Below are 23,306 nucleotides of genomic sequence, written 5' to 3'. Positions count from 1 at the left end.
CATAACTCGCCGAATGCCACATGTCCGCCAGGTCAGCGACACCTGGCGGACACGTGGATTTTATTTTTTATTTTTATTTTTAAAAATTTTTATTTTTTTTTTATTTTATTGCTTTTTATTATTTTTTATTTGGTCCAATTAAAAAAATAAAAAAAAAATCCAAATGTCCGTCAGGTGTCGCTGACCTGGCAGGACACGTGGCTTCCGGCGAGCCACGCGGGCGTCTCCGGCGCTGGAGAACTAAAATAACAAAAAATTTTCACTTATGAGATGACATATTCTACTTACGGGACTAAAACAATAAAGAAATTCCGGAACTAAAAAAAACAGTTTACCCTTTCTATTTTTATTTTCTTAAATAGTAAATTGAAATCATATCCAAATTCCAACCTAGACTCCAATTGCATGCTAAATGGATTCATTATTATAATTAAAAAGTAATAAGGTTGTGTTTGTTTTAATTTTTTAAATTTTTTCTTTTAACAATTTAAAAATTCTTTTAAAGAAATTGAATCAAGATTTTAGTCCTTTTTTTTTTCGTTTTATTATGCTAAAATTAATTTTAAATTTAAAATATTACATTATATAACTACAAAAAAACAATATATTTTTGTTATTTAAAATTTAAATAAAAAATTCAAACCCTGTAACAAACATATCCTAAATTAATCCACATCTCAAACTTTGGTTTGTAGGTTTGAAAGTTAAATTTAAAATTTTGAATTAGTAAAAATATTAAGTAAAAACAATTATGCAGTGATTGATGTTGTATTTTTCAATATAAATTTAATTTTAAATATGATGATATTAAATAAATATTTAATTTAGTTTTTAATAAATTAATAAATAGTAAAATTTGTACTCTATTCTTCTCATAAAAAGAATATTATTTTTATTTATATCCGTCTGACATCAAGGATATTATTTTATAATTTAGTAATTATATTAACTATCTAATATAATAAATATTTTTACAAATTATAATATATTATATAAATATTGTTATTTTTATATTAAACAATATTAATATGAGTATTTTTTTATTTATTTATTTTAACACAAACCAATATAATACAATAATAAATGAGAGCTTAAAGTTGTGTTTGTTTGGGTTACATTTCTTTTATAATTTTTTTTTTAAAATATTAAATCAAATATTTATTTTATTTTTTATATTATATTATATTATAAGTTTAATTTTAATTCAAAATATTACATAACATATATTTTTACCATACTCCATCTGTCCAATGTATCATTTGTTTTTTTATACTATTAGATTAAAAAATATTAATATTTTATTAGTTGTGGAGTGTATAATATTGTTTTGACATTTTTGTCTTTAAAAATATAAATAAAATAAATATTTTTTTAAAAATTGAAAGTATATTAATATTTAAATATAATTATTTTTATTGTAATGGTAAATAAATATTTTTGAAATAGACTGATAAAAATGATAAAAATTTGTAATCGAAGGTGGCATTACAAAATTATTTTAATTTAAACTTTAAAATTCAAAACAAAAACACAAACAAACACAACCTAAAGAATTCCGACGTGACATCTTATCTAAATAAAACACGTCCTTATTGGTCGAAGGCAGCCGCCAGAACATACCAAAAGTATAAGCCGCAATTACATAATTCGATAAAAATTTAGTATTATTAATATAATAGCAATTATTTATTAATTAATAAATACTAAATTGTCATATTTTGTTTAAATACGGAGTTTTAAATATTATATAATGCATAGTTAATTATGAACTGTATCAGTAAAAAAAATTATAATTTAATAAAATAATTATAAATTAAAATTAAAATTTTAATTATAATAAAAAATTATAAATTATAAATTTTAAAATATAATTAAAATGTATAATTATATTTAAAAAATGATAAATTATGTGAAATAAACAAAAATAAAAATAAACGAAAAAAATAACATATTTTAAATACAAATTCATGATACATAATTTTTTTTTTTAAAAAAAAGTCAAAATTATACTCATTTCATATTTAAATTATATTATTATTTTAATACAGCGGAGAAATTCTGGCGCCTACAATGGATTGTTCATAGATCCATTGATTATATAAATCCGTTGAATACTCTCCATTTTAATAAATAATTAATTTTTACTGACTCTGTTTCGAAAATGTTAAGACATGTTATTTTGATTGAGTTTGAAAAAAATTAGTTTGAATTTGATATTAAAATAATATTTGATGATATATTTTGTGAAATATGAAATTGAAAATATGGACAGGAACTGAGGGAGTAATTTTTTTTTGAAAAACATAATTTTCAATATATATAATATTTATATTTTACTATTTTATAGAATTAATAATTAAATATAAAATATTATTTTTATAAAAAAAATCAAATCAAAATATTAAATAAATCTATAATATACAGTTTACTATCGCTGTCTCGTATAAAGAACATAATTTATTTTTTTTATGCATTGTATTTAATATTAAAAATAATTTTATATTTATATAATTTATTTCATAAATATAATTATATTTGTATTATAAAATATTAATAATAATATTTTTATTTTCTTTTTAAATTTATACTTACATATTGATATAATCATAAAACGCATACGGTATTCTTTTTATGAGAAGAGATAGTATTATATTTTAATAATATTAGAAAATAGAAAATATTATTTAAATTTTGGGCCGAATATTTAATTTTGGATATAAATATTAAAACATATAAATATTATTATATTTCATTGATCTCTCATATGAACCATTATATTATATACTCTTATTCCCTTTGTTTCTCAAATTTATTTTTATTTATTTTTATTTTTTGTCAGCTAAATTTATCGCATTAATTTTGACAAAATCAACAAATAACATTTAATATATTTTTTCTTCTTACCTTTTTCTTTTAAATTTCTAATTTAAACTATTTTTTTATTATTTTTTTAATAAAATATTTATTTTTTTTATAATTTTTAGAGACAAAGAGAGAGGAATAAGAAATAATAATAATAACAATAATAATAATAAATGTATACAAAAGCATAAATAAAAGATTAATCAGACTTTTTAAATACTCCAACTAAGCATTCCTTCTTCACACTTTCCAAAGGCCTTATCGAAAATGTGCACTTTACAGAAGCGCGGCAGTTTCTTCATCCTCACCCTCACCGGCGCCGGCGCCGGCGATCGGGAGCACCGCCTCAGCCCCACCGTCATCGGCAACATCCGCGCCGCCTTGTCGGAGGTCAGATCTCAGGCGGTGGCCGGATCCGTGCTCATCACGCGATCCGAGGGGAGGTTCTTCTCCAACGGCTTCGATCTGCGCCACGCGCAGGCGGTCGGCGCGGCGGCCGGAAAATCCGACGCGGCGGCGGCGGAGCTCCTCCGGATGGTAGATCTGTTCCGCGGAGTGGTGGCGGATCTATTATCGCTGCCGATGCCTACAGTCGCCGCCGTCTCCGGCCACGCCGCGGCGGCCGGAATGATCCTCGCGATGAGTCACGATTACGTCACGATGACGTCGGATAGGGCGGTGATGTACATGAGCGAGCTGGATATCGGAATGACTCTCCCCGATTACTTCACGGCGTTGATTAGGGGTAAGATCGGGTCGGGAATCGGCCGGCGGGAGGTGGTTCTCGGCGCGGCGAAGATCGGAGCGACGGCGGCGGCGGAGATGGGGATTGTGGATTCGGTGGAGGGGACGGCGGCGGAGGTGGAGGCGGCGGCGGAGCGGAAGGCGGAGGAATTGGGGAAACGGAGATGGAATGGCGTCGTTTACGCCGAGATAAGGAAGGATTTGTACCCTGAGGTTTGTGGTTTGTTGGGGTTGAAGCATTCTCCTGTTGTCGTTGCTAAATTGTAATTTATTATCATAATAATAATAATAATAATAATAATAATAGGTGCTAAATTGTGATTTATTATAATAATAATAATAATAATAATAATAGGTCTGTATTGCATCAAATTCCCATATGTTTTCCCGGTTTAAAATTATTTAATATTTTCAATATTATGTCAAACATTTTATGTTAAGTCCTTTTTTAACAGTATTATTTATCACGCCTATAATACGAATAAGTTTGAGAATTTTTATTTCTAATTTTTTAAAATGAGAAATATACTAATTATTTTCTAGTATTAAATTTTAAAAGAAGTAATCCGAAATTGTTGTTTTCACTGATTTTAATTTTTTTAAAAAAAATTAAATATAAGAAAAACAAATATATTTATAATTTTATAAATTTAAATTAATAATAATAAACATGTGTGATTCTTATGTTTTGGTTTAAAAAAATATTATTTTTATGTAAAATATAAAAAAATATTATTTTTATAATAATATTATTTTCATCTTTTTCAGTACTAACAAACCAACCAAAGGTACATATATTTCATTCGTCCATGAGATTTATGTAACAATTTTTATTTGTTGTTTATTAAACTTATACACAATTTAATTTATTTATAGTAAATAATTTTATTATTCACAATTTTATTATTTTTAGTTTAATAAATACTTCATTGGTTCCATGAAAATCGTCCAAATTAATGTAGTAACGAGATTATAGAAAAAAAAAAATAATTAATAAATAATTAAGATATGTATTAGTAAAAATAATTATTATACAATACAAATAATTATATATTAAAAATTAATTTTTAAGATAACTAAATAAATTAATTAAAATTTAAAATAATATAAATTATAAAATTTAATATATGATTAAAATATATAATATTTTTAAATTAAAAAAATAAACAAATTATGTAGAATATATGAAAACTGATGAAGTGGTAATTTTATGTCGGCGGAGGCAGTAGTAATCTAGAGGAAGTAGTAATCTATTTGTGACTATTTTTTTCCTATTTACTATACTATTTTATATTAATCATTTAATTACTTTTTTTATAAAATTTTAATTCTACTTTTTATTTATTCCATAATAATTTTAAAGTATTATTTTTTTTTAATTTATATATATAATCAAATGTATACTATTTCTATCATAATTTAAAGTATTATTTTTATCATTTTTGTCTATTTTATTCAAAAGTATTTCTTTTATATTTTTCAAAAAATAATCATATACTAAGGGTGTGTTTGTTTGGGGATTTTCACCCAAATACACTGTTGATCTCATTTTTTCTTCTAAAAAATATTAAATCAAACACCTATTTTTTTATTTTTTATATAATACTAAAAAATCAATTTTACATTCAAAACATCACATCAATACCTATTTATATCGCACCATATAACTATTCAAATTAAAAAATTTAATTATCCAAATCCCGACTCAAAATTCAAACCCCCAAACAAACACACCTAATAATATCAAAATACCTTTTTAACTTTTATTGAGTTACAAATAAGACGGTTGGTGTGTAATTTTATAGGACTAATAAAGTACTATCTTCGTCTCATTTAATTTGTCAATTAATTCAATTTATGACCGTTTTACATAATTTGTCTTTTTTTAAAAAAAAAAATACTCCTATAATAATTTTTATTAAATTATTATTTTTTTTATTAATACAATTTTTAATTACTTATTATTTACATATTACATCAAACATTCTATTTAAGCAAAATAAGATAATTTAAGTGAGACAGAAATAATAATAATTTTTTATTTTTTATTATTATTATTATTTTTAAAAAAATATCAATCATTAAAAATCATCATGGATGTCACTCAGGTTGTCAAATGAGTGGGCCAACCTAATAGCCCAATTCACTTTAAAACCCAACTCAGGCTAGACTTTATTATGAGCCCTAAGGATTGACCTAGAACTGTTTTGGCCCATATCGGTCTAGCTATTCTATTCTATTTTATTTTATTTATTTATTACTCTTTTCGTCAATTTACAAAATGCTCTCTCCGTCTCAAAACTATAGTCTGGGTTATGTTTAATATAAAATTTTAAAAATATTGATATTATATTGGTAGTGAGTAAAAAGTACAGGTAAAAGACTTTTTTGCCATTGTGAGTGTATTAGTGTAAAAAGTAGTGGCAATTATGTAATAATAAAGAAAAAGTATGAATAGTTTTATAGTGATATGATTATTTATAAAATAAGATTATTTTTTTTTGGACGGAAAAAAATGGTAAACGGGACTATTGTATTGGGACGGAGGGAGTACTTCATTTGTCCCAGTCAATTTGCCATATTTAATTTAGGCACGAAATTTTAGATACTGTGTAATTAGTAAGTAATTAAAAAATATATTACTAAAAACAGTTATAATTTAATAAAAATTATTATAGATTAATAATAGTTAGAAATCGCATGCGTTTTATGTTCATATCATATGTAATATTTGATTGATTTTGATTGGATTCTACCTAATTTATATGCATATTGTTTATTTGTTGCGTGCAGAGGACAAATATCAAATTTGACGTAATTGACATAAAAAGTAAAGAAAAATTCAGATTTGCACCGCCTAAAAGCCCAATTACAAAATAATTAGGACAAAAAATAAATTAAGAAAAAGAGGATCACACGCGCAGAAGATGAGGAAAATGGTCAGAGCAGATATGCACATGAGCAAGAGACTGATAGACTTGTATAAACAATACATATATAAATTTGATATTTGTCCTCTGCACAAAACAAATAAACAATACGCATATAATCCAATCAAAATCAATCAAATATCGTATATGATATGAACATAAAACGCATGCGATTTCTAACTATCAATTAATATTACGATTATTAAATAGTTTAATTTAAATAAAAAAAATTATAAGTTACGAATTTTAATATGTGATTAAAATGTATAATTACATTTTTAAAAATAAAAATGACGAATAATGTGAGAATGACGAAAAATAGAAAAAATAGACAAATTAAATATATAAGATGGAGTATATATTTTTTTATCTTGAATTTTCTAATTATAAGTCATCATAAAGTAATTATTTGTATTATAAGTTCAAAATAAAAATATTTTAGTTTTTTTCTCTTAATTTATACAATATTTTGGTATAATAATTAATATTAAAAAATTAAATTGTAAAAAGAAATATCAACTTATTAAGCGGACGGATGTAAAGTGGACAGCAAATACAATACAAAATATTATGATAAATTTATTAAAGAATTAATAAAATAAATATGACAGGTAGAAAAAATAGTGACGAATTATTCATATACGAACATATATTTACATTATATTATACAAAATTTATTTTATACAAAATGATATTTATATACATACTTTAAATTGCGAAGATAGTTAGGATGATGATTAAAACTGATTAGTACGATCACGTTATTAATCCTAATCGATACATAAAAAAGACACAATATATTATTTCAAAACACACAATATAAAATAGTTCACATTTTAAGGTCTTTTTTATTAATCGTGTGCTGAAATTAAGGATAATATGTGTTGTATTAACTATTGTTATGTATTACTCCATCTGTTTCACCACAGATGACTTTTTCTTTTTTTTCTTTAAAAAAAAAGGTTCCACAAAAGATAATCTATTTCCATTTTTGGTAAGTTTGTCAATTTTAAACCTATTTAACAAATATAAATCAATTTAATTAAACTTCTAACATTTTATACTTTAAGGCCCACTCAATACCCATTTATTTCATCTCTCTTCAATTAACAAATATTTTTATCTATTTTTAAAACTCTTCATTTTTTATAACTAATTTATGGTACTGCTGAATAAATAAATAAATTTTTTTATTTATTTTTATTATATAAAATTTTATTGTCTCCAAAATGATATCCAACATATATTTTATTGAGATATAATTCTAAAAATATTTAAAATACCAACAACACTACACATATAAAAAATAATAAAATATTATCATAATTTATTATTAATAACTTAATAATCTACATTACCTAAAATATAGTGTCCCTAACAAAATGGCTCATCTTTTGCTGGATGGAGGAAATATTAATTTATATGTTGTATTTTTATTATATTAATATAAATTATACGACGTTACTTAATCTTGTATATATATATATAATTTTATATATATATTTAAAGTATTGTGATCACCGTAATCAACGCTTTAAGGGTGTGTTTGTTTGGGGGTTTGGATTTTGAGTTGAGATTTGAATAGTAAAAATTTTGAATTTGAATAGTTGTATGATGTGATATAAATAGGTGTTGATGTGATGTTTTGAATGTAAAATTGATTTTTAGTATAATACAAAAAATAAAAAATAAGCGTTTGATTTGATATTTTTAGGGGGAAACAATATTATGAATAATATAAATCCAATCCAATCTCCCAAACAAACACACCCTAATAGTAGTCTTAATTTTGTTTTAGATTATATTTCCTCCATCCATGAAATTATTTTAATTTTGTTTTTTAACACGCAATTAATTTAAGAAAAATTAGTTTATATGGTTAATTAATTTGATTAGTTGATATAATATTGGTAATAATGATATTTTAAATATTTTTTTACTTATGAGTTATTGAAATAAAGTTGAAATATTTATATTTTAATTTTAAAATATTGAGTATTTTATTTTAAAAATTTATTATTTATATTGATTGTAAATTGGCACAGCAAATAGATAAAAAAAATAAAAAATTGGCTTTAATAATTTAAATACAATTAACGTACCTAATAATAAAATTCATTATATAAACAATAAAACAGATTTCTTAAATTCAGTTGTTGGTAAGAATACTTCGGCATTATACATCAAAATTTATAGCGCACATTATATCCCGTATCAATTTTTTTTTTTAATGGCATTTTACGGTACCAAAATACTATACCAATAATTTGGTATGCCAAATTTATGGATAAAAAAATATCGAATTATCGAAACAGTGAATACCGTATCAAAAAAAAAATAGTGCAAATACCATAAGTGTGTATTTTTGTGAGATTATTGGAAAATACAATTTTTTATATGAGATATATGGAAATGCATATAAAATATAAAAATAATGAATGTACATAGTGTATTAATTTTTTTTGAAAAAATGTGCGAGAAGAAATAATAGAAAGAACAAAACCCAAATTTTGGTACGATATGATACCATGAAAAAAAATTTCGGTACAATATGATATCATAGAAAGCTTTTTTAGTACGAAAGCGATATAAAATTTGACGTTTTCAACGTATACTAAAAATAAAAAATTTGTGGTGTTTCGATATATGTTTTTAATATATCGAAAAAATTCGACCGCACAATATGGTCCGATATTGTTGGTATACCGTATTGAACAATATTTAATCGAATTTCATATATACAATATCAAAATATAATGTTTTACGTTGAAATACCGAAATTAAAAATAAGGGTAAACTTTTTTTTAGTCCCGTAACTGGACCCCCTTATCATTTTAGTCTCGTAAGTGGAGCATGTCGCAAACTAGTCCCATAAGTGAAAAATTTTCGTTGTTTTAGTTCTTCGGTGCCGGAGACGCCCGCGTGGCTTGCCGGAGGTGACGTGTCCGCCAGGTGTCACTGACCTGGCGGACACGTGGATTTTTTTAATTTTTTTTTTAATTTTTCAATTTTTTTTTAAAAACTTATTTTAAATTTTATTTGTATTTTTTTATTTGGTCCAATGAAAAAAAAATTTAAAAATAAAAAAAAAAATGAAAAAAATAAATAAATCCACGTGTCCGCCAGGAACTGGTGGGACACCTAGCGGACACGTCACCTCCGGCGAGCCACGCGGGCGTCTCCGGCGCCGGAGGACTAAAACAACGAAATTTTTTTACTTATGGGACTAGTTTGCGACAGGCTCCACTTACGGGACTAAAATGATAAAGGGGTCCAGGCACGGGACTAAAAAATAGTTTACCTTAAAAATAATTTTATAGTTTTAAGAACATTTTAAAAAATTAATAACTTTAGTATCAATATACTACGTTATTGATATACTTATATGGAATCCAAAAATATCAAAATTATATATAATCTTTTCGGTATATAATACCAAAATTGCTAAATATATATATATCTTACTAAAAAAATTTCGGTACGATATCATATCATATCAAAATTTACGATATAAAATAATTTTAATATTTTTGATATTTTTCATCCGGTACATATATTATTTGATCAATTTAATATTTTTTACTCTTAGTTGCTATAGTGATAATCATTCTTTATTTATTTATTTATTCTGTGTGTGTGAAACATATAAATGAAATTGAAAATCGAATTTTTACTATTAACTAAATTTTTAATTATAAAAATATTAAAATAAATATTAAATTTTTTATATTATATTAAAAATTAATTTAAATTTTTTTTAAGTATAATTGAGCGGTGCACAACATATCACCAATACATAAACAACCCTAATAAGAATTTGACGGCTAACAACAAATTATTTGGATAGAACTCTTGAAATTTATGCTGGCTGTGTTTGTTTGAGATTTTGAATCTTTAGTTGGAATTTAAATAGTAAAAATTTTAAATTATAATAATTATATAATATAATATAAATAAATATTAATATAATATTTTGGATATAAAATAATTTTTTTAATATAATTAAAAAATACGGGACAATAGATATCTAACTCAATATTTTGTGATTTATTTTATTTTTTTTTAATAAATAGTAGAAATTTAGGGATGTTCAGGGAAATAGCACACCTTTGTAAATTTTGAGCTCATGGGCTTAAGCCGTAATCCGAGACAAAAGTTAAAAAATTGGGTTGAAAATTAAATTAATATTAATATTAATTTTGAGTTTTTATGTATTCGTTTGTTTTTTGCACGGAGTTTTATAAATATTAATATTATATTAAGATGTAGTAGAAATAAAAGTAAAAAAGTTAAATTAACCTTATTAATATTGTGTGATATAAAAGTAATGTCATTTGTATAATATATTGTAAATTGAAAGGACATTTGTAAGGTTAGGTAGACGGTTACGGTTAAAAGACGAGAGAGTAATAAAACTTTCATAATATACATGTAAATCGAGTTACACTTTGTTCTTTCAACTAATTTTTTTTACACGACTCTTAATATATATAATTTATATTTTATTATTTTACAAAAATTAATATTAATATAAAATATTTTTATATTACTTACGCAATATCTTATTTTATATAAAAAAATATTTCAAATAAAAAATACTAAATCAATAATAGAATTATAGATAAAAGAATTCAAAATATAATAAAAAAAAATATTATTATTATATTATTATTATAAGGAGATTAAATATTGCATAATTATTAATAAATAAAAAATGATGAATCAAGTAAGAGCTATTTCACCTAATGAAATTTCTATGGAAAAAGATTGGTGTAAACATTTTTTTGATTTTTTTTTTCTTATTTGAATAATAATTTAATTGCAATGTTCTATTTCTCTCTCTTATTTTTTTTTAAATAATACTTCATTCGTCCCAGTACTACAAAGGCGTTTGGTACAGAGAATGAAATTGCAGAGAAATGAGAATAGAGAATAGAATTGGAGATAAAGGGAATTGAAAAAAGAATGATAATTAATTATCTTGTTGGGTAGAATAGAGAATTCAGTTGAGAAATATAAAAAAAAATGAATAGATCGGACAAGAATAAATGATTAATCTAACAAAAGAGAGTTTTAACAAGTGAGAATCATGAAAAAATATTTATGGTGATTTTTTTTAAAACAAAAAATTATAAATTATATACGAAGTTTTGTAAGATCATATTTTAGTATACTTAAATGATAAATTAAAAATAATTTTTGTAAAACTGAAATAATATAATATAAATAATTATAAAATTAAATAATACAAAAAAAATAAAAATATATACACTGGAACATCATTTCTCTCAATTTCTTTAAATATAGGAGATAAATGAAAATAGAGAAATGAAAATGATTTATTTCTCCAACTTCCATTTATCTGACTCAAACAAACAAGAAAAATAAAAACATTTCCATTTCTGTCAATTCTCTGTACCAAACACACTTCTGTTTATCATTTTTATTCGTCTAAAAATAATAGTTTATTTATATAAATAATCATATCACTGTAAAATTACTTTTATTTTTTTATTATTATTACACAATTGCCACTACTTTTTCACTAATATACTCAAAAGGCAAAATTTTTTTTTTTATCCGTACTTTTTATCACTACCAATATAATATCAATATTCTTTAAATCCAATGTCAAACTCAACCCAAACTATAGTTATATGTATTTAATTTTTACAATTTCAATTATTCACATCGAACAAATAAGATTATTATTATATTTTAATTTTTTTTCTATCCCCAAATTTCACTGTTAAAAAAATTAAAATAAAAACAAACATACAAAATCCATCAAAAGAATGATTTGTTTGGTGGTGATTGAAGTTATTTAAAATGAAACCTTAATTTGAGAGTTTATTTAAATAAATATTTTAATATATTATATTATAATAAAAATATATAATTTTATTAAAAATAATATTCTATTCATCTGTTATATATGACTTTTTTTTTTAATAAATTTATTTGTTCTAAATCTATTTAACAAATAATATAAATTAATTTAATTAAATTTTAATCTCTTATATATGTATATCAATTTTTCTATTTCTATATTTCATCATTAAACAAATATTATTATATACATTAAAATTTTTTATTTTTATAAAATTAATTTAAATTAATTATATATATAAATTTATATTTTTAAAATATAACAAATAATATTATTCATATTAAAAATAACAAAATAATATTATAATTTATTATTAATAATTTATTAATTTACAATACATCGTATATAAAAAAAAATAAAATTACGGCCATACAAACCCAATGAAAATTACTACCATACAAACCCTTGCTGTTTAAATCGAATTTATTGGTCTATTTATTTATTTATTTATTATATATATGGGATTTATATCCTCAGCGTTACATCTGCTGCTCAGTTTTATTTTATTTTATTTTATTATATAGTAATTTTCTCCGCTTAGTTCTCTAAATCTCTCTGTACTCATTCGCCTGACTATCGAGCAAAGGTTCTTCCTTTATTTCCATCAAGGTCGGTGTTCCTCTCGATCTGAATCAATGACGTCAATTTGTGTTATTACACCGATTCTCGTTTCGCTGTGTATTAACCTTTAGGTTTTTCCCAAAAAATTGGGTTTCTTTTTGCGGATTTTCTGATGCGATTTTGTGAGGTGGTTTTAGTTTGATTGGGTTTTTGTTTGCAAGTCAGGAAATCAGTGGATTGATTTTTCTTTTTTTTTGATGTTTTTGGATTATTTAAGATATGGCGGTGTCTTATTTGACGGATATGTGTTCGGAAGGATGCGTGCATTGAGTTTTGTGTTTGATGCTTCCAAATCGGTTTTTAGGTTAATTTTGGAATTATGGGAATTAGGGTTTATTAGGATTTTGAATTCGGGGGGGCATTTGGTGTATTGAAACTGTTCTGTTGTTGGAAATGTTGTTATATCGTGCTTTTGTTTGTGAGAAATTCTTGAATGGATTTCTGATATGAAATTGAGGGATTTAATCTGATTTAGGATATCAAGGTGTCTGTAGACCTGATTTGATATACTGTTTTGTATGTCTATGTTCATGTGACTGAGCTCGCTTACTTTGTATCGAAGCAGGTGACTTTGAGGGGTTGTGTTGGGAGTTACTGAGTGGGGAAAATGACCGGGGCTGCGATGGAGGAATCTGAACTAGGAAGGTCGTTTGAAGGATTTTCGAGCGAGCAGCAGCAGCAGATATGTCAGACTGGAGAAGCAATAGCAGAATGGAGATCATCGGAGCAAGTTGAGAATGGAAGTACGTCGACTTCTCCGCCTTATTGGGATAGTGATGAGGAGGATGATGGAGGTGCGACACACGTACTCTCTATATATTTGGCCGGTGTGCCACATGACTTGTTTTTGGAGGTTAATGCTTCACAGGTGTCGCATATTGCGTAATGTGGTCAACGTTCTGTGCTACATCACTGTCTTTTTTTCATTGTGGTTGAGGAAATTCATGAACGCATTTAATTGGGCACGCATATAGTATGGGGATATTAATGAATCTTTGCGAAAAAAAGGAAGAAAGAGATGGAAAGTAAAGTTTCAATAGTTGTTGCTGTAGAACTTCGATTGTGTAGGGAGCTTCTTATGCATATGCTGAATTAGATGGGAAGAGAGAGAGAGAGAAAGAGAGAAATAAGACTTGAACTCTATGTTATTTTCCTGAAATTGTCTGCATTGGCTAACCGACAAAATTATGGTTGATTATTATGTTTTAGTTGAGTTTCAAATACTATATGAATCTGGAACCTTTTACTTTCATTTTCTCCTGGCTATACTCCCTACGACACATGGATTAGTTTCAAGATTTTGGTTATTCTGGATTCTTTACTCTTAATGAGTTTTGGTTTTGAAACCACTTACAGGTTCTTATGATTATATAATCTATGTATGTATGTGGTTAGATATTGGAAATGCTAACTGCAAAGATAAGCAATCTGTGAATCCCCAGAATTCTCAGTTTTGTAGTTTTACTAATTCATTGTTTTTTCTCTTCAATTACCAAATGGTGATTTTCTTTTCTGCTTTTCTAATGTTTTAATTATCTGGAACATTAAATGGCATATAAACCTACCGATGATGTAACTAGTTGTTGGTGGAAACATGTTGTTGCACGATCTTTTTATGCAATATAAGTATTGTTTTCGTCATCAATTATTTATTCTTGTCATTTTTCAGGTCCAAAGCCTTCTGACTTATATGGGAAGTACACATGGAAGATTGATAAATTTTCACAGGTCAACAAAAGAGAACTTCGGAGCAACCCATTCGAAGTTGGGGGTTACAGCTGGTATGGTCAATTATCAAATTTCTCTTTTCGTATTGCAGTAAAATACCATATGGTTAAAAATATATCCGAAGCATCGACTTAATGATTGCTTCTTTGTTAGTATTGATATATTAGAATATCTGATGGATGTTCTTTTGTGTGAAATTGGTCTCAGATCCTATGCGATGTTTATATAAATATAAGGGCAACAGGATAGTTTTGTTATTCAATTACAAGGTCTCCACCCATTTACAGATGGACGTTGGAATCTTTTGATTGGTTCCCACTAGGCACTCACATTGCAATGATTTTGTGTTCAACAGTAAAAGATTTATTCACTAAATTACTATGCTTCTGATTGAATTATCCTTATATTTTGTGTTTGAATGTTGCCTTCTACATATATATTTTTAAGTTTGTTTATTTGATCTTAAATTTCTTCTGAGATTTAATCTATGGTTCCGGGGGCAGTTTTGACAGATGGAGCATGGGTTGTCATTCATTTACAAAATATTTAATCTATGCATTAAACAATTTTGGTTGCATCAGTTACCAAGCCGTCCATAAGTTTTTTCTATGTTTAGCAATTTAATTTACAACTTTCATTGTTAAATGCTTTATTATCAATACAGCAACTTGATGATTTTAATTATTTTTTTTTATGAGGTCTTAATTTGGTCAGTTCTGTGTAATTCTATATTCTTGTAATCTTTATTTCGTGTAGGAATCAGTGGATTAATACCACTTGAATTTTACTAATCTCAGAGGAATTCAAATTTTGGTTGATAGGTATATTTTGATTTACCCTCAAGGTTGTGATGTTTGCAATCACCTATCTTTGTTTCTATGTGTTGCAAATCACGACAAGCTTCTTCCAGGTATGAGACATTAACGAATGATGACTGGAGCAATTACTGCAAGTTGCAATGTTGATTTGCAATTTGAATCATGCATCTGTTCTTATGAGTAGGGTGGAGTCATTTCGCGCAATTCACTATTGCCGTGGTCAATAAAGATCCTAAGAAATCAAAGTATTCTGGTACTTGTTCGAAGTTCTGTTATCATTGTCATCTTCATCACTATCCATATAATTTTTTTGTTATTTTCATTGAATTTTTATTTCTTCGACCAACCTTGACTTTGTTCATTAAATCTTGAAGATACACTACACCGTTTCTGGAAGAAGGAGCATGACTGGGGATGGAAGAAGTTTATGGAGCTTTCGAAGGTGGTGGATGGGTTTCTCGATGATGATACCTTGGTAATTAAAGCTCAAGTCCAAGTTATCAGGTACTGTCTTTCGTCAACTTTTATGTTGGTTAATACTTTCAATTTGGAAAAGTAAGAATGCTCACAATCCTGCATGAGAGTTTGTGTTTTGCATTTTAGTGTCATTAGCTTGCTAGGATTTGTATTACTGTACATTATAATGGGTGAATATCTTTCGAGTTTCTGAAATGGACTAAACCCTAAGGCTTATTGTTTCTTTAAAAAATAAAAACTAATAAAGATGTTTTTAAAATTCAATTACCATTGTTGGGAGTATAGATGATACCAGAAGATATCACCTCATATGGTGGGTAAGTTTTCGGTGTGTAGATAATTTTAGATGATTGACGGTTTGAATGGTCTCACTTCTGGAAATGCTTAGGAAGGGAGAAATGTGCGAGTTATAACATGCATGTTGATAGCTTTCGAACTAAATGACTCATGAAAGAAAAAAGAGACTAACATGAATATTCCAATCACGCTTTTCTGAAGTTATAGCTTGTATGTCAACCATGTCTGAATTGTTAACAACTCCATCAAACTTGAGTCGACATGTTAGCAATATACGTACTTTATGAGTTTCGCAGCTTGTTAACAATCCTATGAATAAAGTATCAAACTACTTTAATGTGTGTTCGTGTGAAAAGTTGCAAAGGTTATTACATTACATAGAAAGCTCCTTATTGTGTGTGTTCCAATTCATCAGATGCATATGTTGTCTTATGCCTGAGACTTCTTTATCTACTGGATGTGGCCGCTTATTGTTTCTTAATATGTCCCATCACAAGATTCCTCCTACATGGGTGCTTAAGGATAGGACCAAGGATAAGCCTTTTATCGTCCTAATAAATCCTTTCTCTTTAACCTGGATTTTCATATTGTCAAACTTTTTTTTTTTTTTTTTATTTATTTCATTTTCTGTTTGAATAATGGCATTGGATTTCTTTGCATAAAGTTATTGCCGATTTAAATGTAACTTTCACCTTGCAGGGAGAAAAGTGATCGACCATTCCGGTGTCTTGATCATCAGTATCGGAGGGAACTCGTAAGAGTATACTTGTCAAATGTTGAACAAATTTGCCGACGTTTTGTGGAAGAAAGAAAGACAAAACTTGCGAAATTACTAGAAGATAAAACTAGATGGCAGGGGTATGTGAGCTCTACATCACACAACTAACTGCCCCACTACATGTTTTTATTTGTTTTATTTTTATTTTTTTGCTTTCAATCATTCAGTAACTCCATATAAGATTACCTGCCTGTTTGGATCCTGAAACAAACCATATTTAATCAAATGTTATCTGACCGGAGTAGATTTTTGTCTGATTCGTTCTTGTCCGCTTGTGCACAAATAAATTGCGCGTGTATATGGTAATTAGAAAATCTGACTGACATCCTTTTTTCTTAGAGAAGTAAAAAATCTAATAGAGTTTGCCAGGATGCTAAAGGAATTTTTTTGAAAATCCATGCAGCTTACAATCATCACCAACTTGCAGGTGAAACTAGTTTCTAAAGCAAAAAAAAAAAAAAAAAAAAAAAACTAGTTTCTGAAGCCCTTCATTTATTTTATTATTTTTGGAAACAAAGGATTTATAGACTTATTATAATGAGAATTAGGAGGAGCATAATGGGGAAATATAGAGTCTAGGGAATCAGGAAATGGTAGCGTAAAGGGTGTTCTAGGTTACAGCCAAATGGAGATTGATGCGTTTCCTCTAGCTTCGCATTTTACAAAAATAGATCGCCATTCCATACATGTTTAACTATATTTGTTAACTTCATATTGCAAGGAAAATATGATCTGAAATACACCAATGCAGGGGAGGAACTTTTTCCATCTTTGCAAATTACTCGTTATATCTGTTTATGAGGGGGTTTATTAAGATCGTGATTTTTTCTCCATACCATTTGCATCCTGTCCTAAATTTTCGAAGTATGGTATTGTCATGATTCTAATGTAAATGACTTCTTCCTAATAAACATATTCGAAGAAAGCAACTTTTAAGCATATTCATTATGCCAAAGAATATATATATATATATATATATTGGTAAAATTTCCTTAAACCTAATTACAATCGCATTTGTAATAAAAGATTCCTTGTGGTTAGAATCTATTAATTGCTTATGGACCCTCACAAATGCCTTTAAATGCATGCTATCATATCATCTCACATCTATTATTAAGTATATGAAGAGACATAAAAGCTAACTGATTAGAGATACAAACTTATTCATAGCTGGGGTTTTGAAAATTTTCATCCGCCAAAATTGTGAACACAGTTGCTGTTATGTTTTTTTTTTTTTTTTTTGTTTGCACCTCTTATTTTATTTGTTTCTTGAGCGAGTCTCTAGAGAATAAGTTCCTGGGAGCAGAAGCAATCTCTATCTGTTGGTTCCGTTCTACTAATTTCTTTGCAAATTGTTGTATTTTTTCAGCTTTAGCACTTTCTGGAACGATATGGACGAAACAACCAGGACCCACATGTCTCAGGAGAAAACAGAGTTAATCTTAAAAGTTATAGTAAAACATTTTTTTATAGAAAAAGAAGTCACATCTACCCTAGTCATGGATGCGATGTACAGTGGTCTGAAGGCTCTTGAGAGCCAAAACACGGGAAAGGACAAAGGCAAAGTTTTAGAGGCAGAAGAGTCGCTGATTCCTATTATTTGCATCAAGAAAGATGCATTGGTTTTGTTGGATGATGTATTGAAACTGCTTCAGAGGGCTGCTACGGAACCTTTGCCTCCAAAGGAAGAGAAAGGTCCTCAAAATCGTACAAAGGCAAGTAGAATTGAGGTTGTTATAATTCCCAAAGTACAGCATAGGTGCAAAATCTGGAAACTTATTGCAATATTGAACGCTCCTTGAATAAATATTACCGACCTCTTATATGTGGAAGTATTGGATTCTGGCTAATAGGATTATGACTGGAAACATGGTAGATTGTGAGATTAAATATACTGTTTGATTTATTATATATGAGGTCTGAATCGGAATGATTTTGAGATTAGGCTTGTAAGAAAGACTGGGAATCTTAATAGTGCGCTGGGGTAAATGGTGTTTGTAGAAATTTTTGACTTCTTGATTCTGTCAAACATATTTGAACTTCTTCAATCGTTTGAACATTTGCTATGTTGATGCTTTTGTTTCTGTTTCCCCATCTTGGTTTTCGATTGTTCTAGGTCAAAGTCAGTCAACTATGTTGGTTAAAAGTGTGGATTTTATTTATTTTCCTTTCCACGTTTATTATTATTATTACAGGATGTGACTGTTGGGGAAGACTTCACCAAAGATTCTTTTGAACGAGATGAGAAGCGACTAACTGAATTAGGCCGTCGGACTATTGAAGTATTTGTCTTAGCTCACATTTTCAGGTAAATAGTATTCTATATTAAACACACTTCTGTTCTGTCCTTTCGGCTGCCACTATTGTGTTGTCACTCTGTCAGGTATTCTTGTTTGTATTCCGTATGTTCTTGAAAATTATGAAAACTCGAAGGCTGTACCGAAATATGGATTAAAAGTTAATTCTTTTATATTTTATGCCCTCAAGGTTTTTCAGTCAGTTATTATAATTATTCAGCCCGGATTCTTAGCTTTACTTTGCTACCTCAGTAAAATTGAAGTTGCATACCAAGAGGCAGTTGCATTAATGAAGCAAGAGGAGTTAATTCGTGAGGAGGAGGCGTCCGGGCTCGAGCAAAAAGCAAGACGTGGAGAAGCGAACAAGGGAAAGAAATCCAAAAAAAAGCAGGTTTGCTCTTTTTTTTTTTCTGTACCTTTCTCAATCTCCATAGTTCATGTTGAATGGAGAACCAATGCTTTTCCTGTCTCATGCATCTCGATTCCGGGTCAAGCAGAAGCGGAACAGTCGCAAAGTGAAAGGCAAGGCTAAGGATGACAAGGCCCAGGATAATAAGGCCGAGCAATACGATGCTACTGCTGAAAGAAAAGACGCATACATTGAGCCTGAAACCACATTTGAAAAATCCAATGCTGTGGAAGATGCCTCAGATGCATCTGATTCTGTGGAATGTGTTGCCGAGGTACTTCCACCAAAACCTGAGGATACGGCTGCAAGCCCAGCCAGTTATACCGATTCTGTATCCCCTCCTGCTGTTGAAGAGCTCGAAACCAGTAGCAGTGTACAGAATGGAAAGGAAGAAAGAGGTTCACCTCAAGCGGACGATAGCTCGTCAACTTGTTCTTCTGACTCCGTTCTTCCTGCAGTTAGGCATAACGGCAATTCTCGTTCCCACATAAATGAAAATTCTCCACGCAGGTAAACATATCTCCCCCCCCCTCCCCCACTTTATATACGTCTCAGCATCAGTTGCTATGATGTGGAAAAAATGATCGTTCTTTTCAATTTTCAGCAGGCAGAACCAACAGCGTCGGCAGACTTCTGATGGGGTAGATTGGGGTACCGAAGAAGCTAGCGTGCCATCAGAATACATTGTGAATACAATGCACCCAAACGGTATTTCTCAAAGTTCCAGCCCAGGCAGATCTGTGTCTGGGACTGTTCGTTTTTCTCAAGCTAGTGTAGCAAATGGCACCGGGTGGCAAGTGGGAAAAAAGGTACTTATCTTACATTATAAGTTCTATCTCCCATTTGAGTTTTTCCATACGATTGTTCGTGTTTACTATACATGGTTTTAGGAAGTCCCTTGTCAAAATTTACATCATTACTTATTTATAAAGAAAGGCTTCACGCTCAATGTTTAATGGAAAAAAAGGAAAAAGGACAAAAGAACTCCATAGGAGCATGTTCGATGAGTTAAAGTATATAACTAATGCATCTTCTTATGAACTAAAGCTAGTAGGCGATGTGGTTGTTTTAACAGTTGCACAATTAGATTTTAGTCGTTGGCGTATATATATTTCTTAGGTGCACGGTGTTCTGATTAGCGTGTATAGTTGATTTACCATTTATTGATTTTCTTAAACTAAAGTTTCACTTTTAGTTCTACATGAAGCTCCTTTTGTTTTACTCGCATCGTTTAGCTATATCTAGTTTCTATTCTACAATTTACATTTAGTTATGATTGAGAGGAAAATATCTGCTCTGGCTTACATTAATTGACCTTATTGAAGTTACTATAAACTGTTCTATCGTTGCAGTCTAGATGTCTTGTTGGATTATAGTTTCTATGAACTATTACGTATTTTTGAGATATTTTACATATTCACTTTTAGATTAGTAAATTTAGATTTAGATTTAGATTTGTTCATATCTGTTAGCAACATTATCCATTATTTAGATTTGAGTCTATCAGATCTGTTTTATGTTTCCTATATACATGCCTCTTATTTTGATGATTAATATAACTCAAATTTCCAGTTTTCATATTTTTTCCCCAAATTCTAACACGTATGAGTCGGGAAGGTCCATTTTCTTTCTGTCGAACTGTGCCAGGTTTTCGCTTATATAACTAAAAAACATCTTTTCTTGCTTTTACTAGGCGAAAGAGGTCGAATATTTTCATCAAAATTCACATCCCCAAGACACGGTGGTTCTAGAACCATCTGCCGATGCAGCGGCAGCTAGAGCTTCTCCAGCCACGAGCCCCACCAAAAACGTCTCTACTCCTCCTCCAAAGTCTGAAGCATCTTCCGATGCTGCGGCATGTAGAACTTCTCCGGCGAGGAGTCCGTCCAAAAGCATTCCTCCACCAAAGCTGGGCTTCGAAATCAACATTTTCAAGAAACAGCCTCTGGACAACCGAAAAGTTAGCGCCGCTGCAACAAATCCATCAAATTCGTCTCGACAAACTACGAAGCTGAAACCCGACACTCCAAAGCCCTCAACAGCTCCAAAACCCGGTGGACATCCATGGAAAGCTGGAAGGGATAACAAGCCTCAAGGATCCGAAGTTGTGGCCGCAGTTGATAAGCCCTCGGCTCTATCGATTCCTGTCGTGACTAGATCATTGAGTGCCCCTCTAGCTCCCGGATCCAATCCGGCAGTTCCCCTGGCCTCTCGAGTCCAAACTCCGCCGCCGTTGCTGCACGCGGTTAGCACCGCCGGTCGCCTCGGCCCAGATGCTAGCACCACTTCGATCCCAGCCTTTGTTCCGCACTCGTACCGGAATGCAATCGTGGGAGGACCTTCGATCGGTCGAGGCTCGTCCGTGCATCCTCAAAATCACTCTGTTCTCTTGCAGGAACCCGTCGTCTTTCCGTCGCAACATCGGTCCAACTCCATGGATCTGAGCCCGCTGTTTGTACCGACGAGTCGTCAAAACATGCTTCCGAACAGATCGCAGTGGATTGAGCACCCTCAAACGAGTCACATTGCTGATTCTCAGAGTTTCGGTGCTCAGGATCGCATGCCGGACGAATTCCCCCACCTGGATATCATCAACGAGCTTCTCGACGACGAGCACGGAATTGGGTTCGCTGCCAGAGCAAACTCCGGGCATCTCGATTTCGGAGGCGGCGGCGGCGGCGGCGGCCTTCATCTGAACCGGCATTACAGCTTCCCCGGTGACCCCAACTTCGGCGCCGCGCAGAGCTCGTGCAGGTTTGATCGAACCCATAGTTACCATGGCGATTTACTTCACCATGCTTATAATACTTCAGGACGAGGCTACGAAGCGTTACCTGGGTCGGGTCCGCAGATATATGCAAACGGGCGGGTTGACGGATACTTGCCGGCGCAGTTTCCGGTAAGGAATTCCGATGTGCCGTTTTTTGGCGTCGCGCGTGTCGATGAGTCCGGGTATCCTTATCGTTTCCCGGCGGAGTACCAAATTCGGAATAGGTACGGCGGCGGCGTGTATCGACAGTCGTCGTCGAACGGGCATTAGACAGGGAACTTGTTTCTGTGTGAAGATGTGTTTTTTTTTTAAACCAACTGTGAGAGTTTGTAAAGAAGCATGTTTCTTTCGCCTCTCGCATACATATTTGGGTTATGAAGAATGTTTTATCTTCAATTTCATAAGCTTCTTTATTTTACTACTTATGTTGTTACGGTGCTGATGTTGTTACTTTTTAGTTAGCACTTTATGTTATATATTGATACCATATAGTAAAATTTTTTTATGAGGTATATATTGATATCATATAGTAAAAACTTTCTTTCTATACACAGTCATAATTTTTTTGTATGCATACAATACATTGGCAGAATCAGAATTATTTCTATAAGTGGACTGTTCATTGAGGTAAAAAATAATGCATTTTCATCATTTTTGGCACATTTGATGATAAAAAGATTAATTG

General features: G+C 29.5%; 2 protein-coding genes across 3 annotated transcripts; both read left to right on the top strand.

Moving 5' to 3' along the window:
- The first annotated feature begins 3,080 nt into the window (after window positions 1–3,080).
- Window positions 3,081–4,021, top strand: LOC127250103 (enoyl-CoA delta isomerase 2, peroxisomal-like). Its single transcript, XM_051273259.1, has one exon. It carries the CDS (start codon window positions 3,130–3,132, stop codon window positions 3,871–3,873), a length of 744 nt encoding a protein of 247 aa, XP_051129216.1. The 5' UTR covers window positions 3,081–3,129; the 3' UTR covers window positions 3,874–4,021.
- Window positions 4,022–12,916: 8,895 nt separating this feature from the next.
- LOC127250337 (TNF receptor-associated factor homolog 1a-like) lies at window positions 12,917–23,037 on the top strand. Of its 2 annotated transcripts, none has more exons than XM_051273564.1 (13): window positions 12,917–13,035; window positions 13,613–13,841; window positions 14,717–14,828; window positions 15,597–15,685; window positions 15,778–15,846; window positions 15,968–16,097; window positions 17,067–17,225; window positions 18,515–18,860; window positions 19,341–19,453; window positions 19,695–19,833; window positions 19,940–20,361; window positions 20,459–20,660; window positions 21,545–23,037. In XM_051273564.1, the coding sequence occupies exons 2-13, from the start codon at window positions 13,655–13,657 to the stop codon at window positions 22,889–22,891; spliced, it is 3,315 nt and encodes a 1,104-aa protein (XP_051129521.1). In that variant the 5' UTR covers window positions 12,917–13,035; window positions 13,613–13,654; the 3' UTR covers window positions 22,892–23,037. The 2 variants fall into 2 exon arrangements, with proteins under 2 accessions (XP_051129521.1, XP_051129520.1); XM_051273563.1 differs by having other exon boundaries at window positions 20,456–20,660.
- The last annotated feature ends 269 nt before the right edge of the window (window positions 23,038–23,306 follow it).

This window comes from Andrographis paniculata, unplaced genomic scaffold (genome assembly GCF_009805555.1).
Source record: "Andrographis paniculata isolate CXL003 unplaced genomic scaffold, ASM980555v1 Contig37END, whole genome shotgun sequence".
Lineage (NCBI taxonomy): Eukaryota > Viridiplantae > Streptophyta > Magnoliopsida > Lamiales > Acanthaceae > Andrographis > Andrographis paniculata.
The sequence above is the reverse complement of the archived record's forward strand: the minus strand, read 5'-3'. Positions and strand labels throughout refer to the sequence as shown.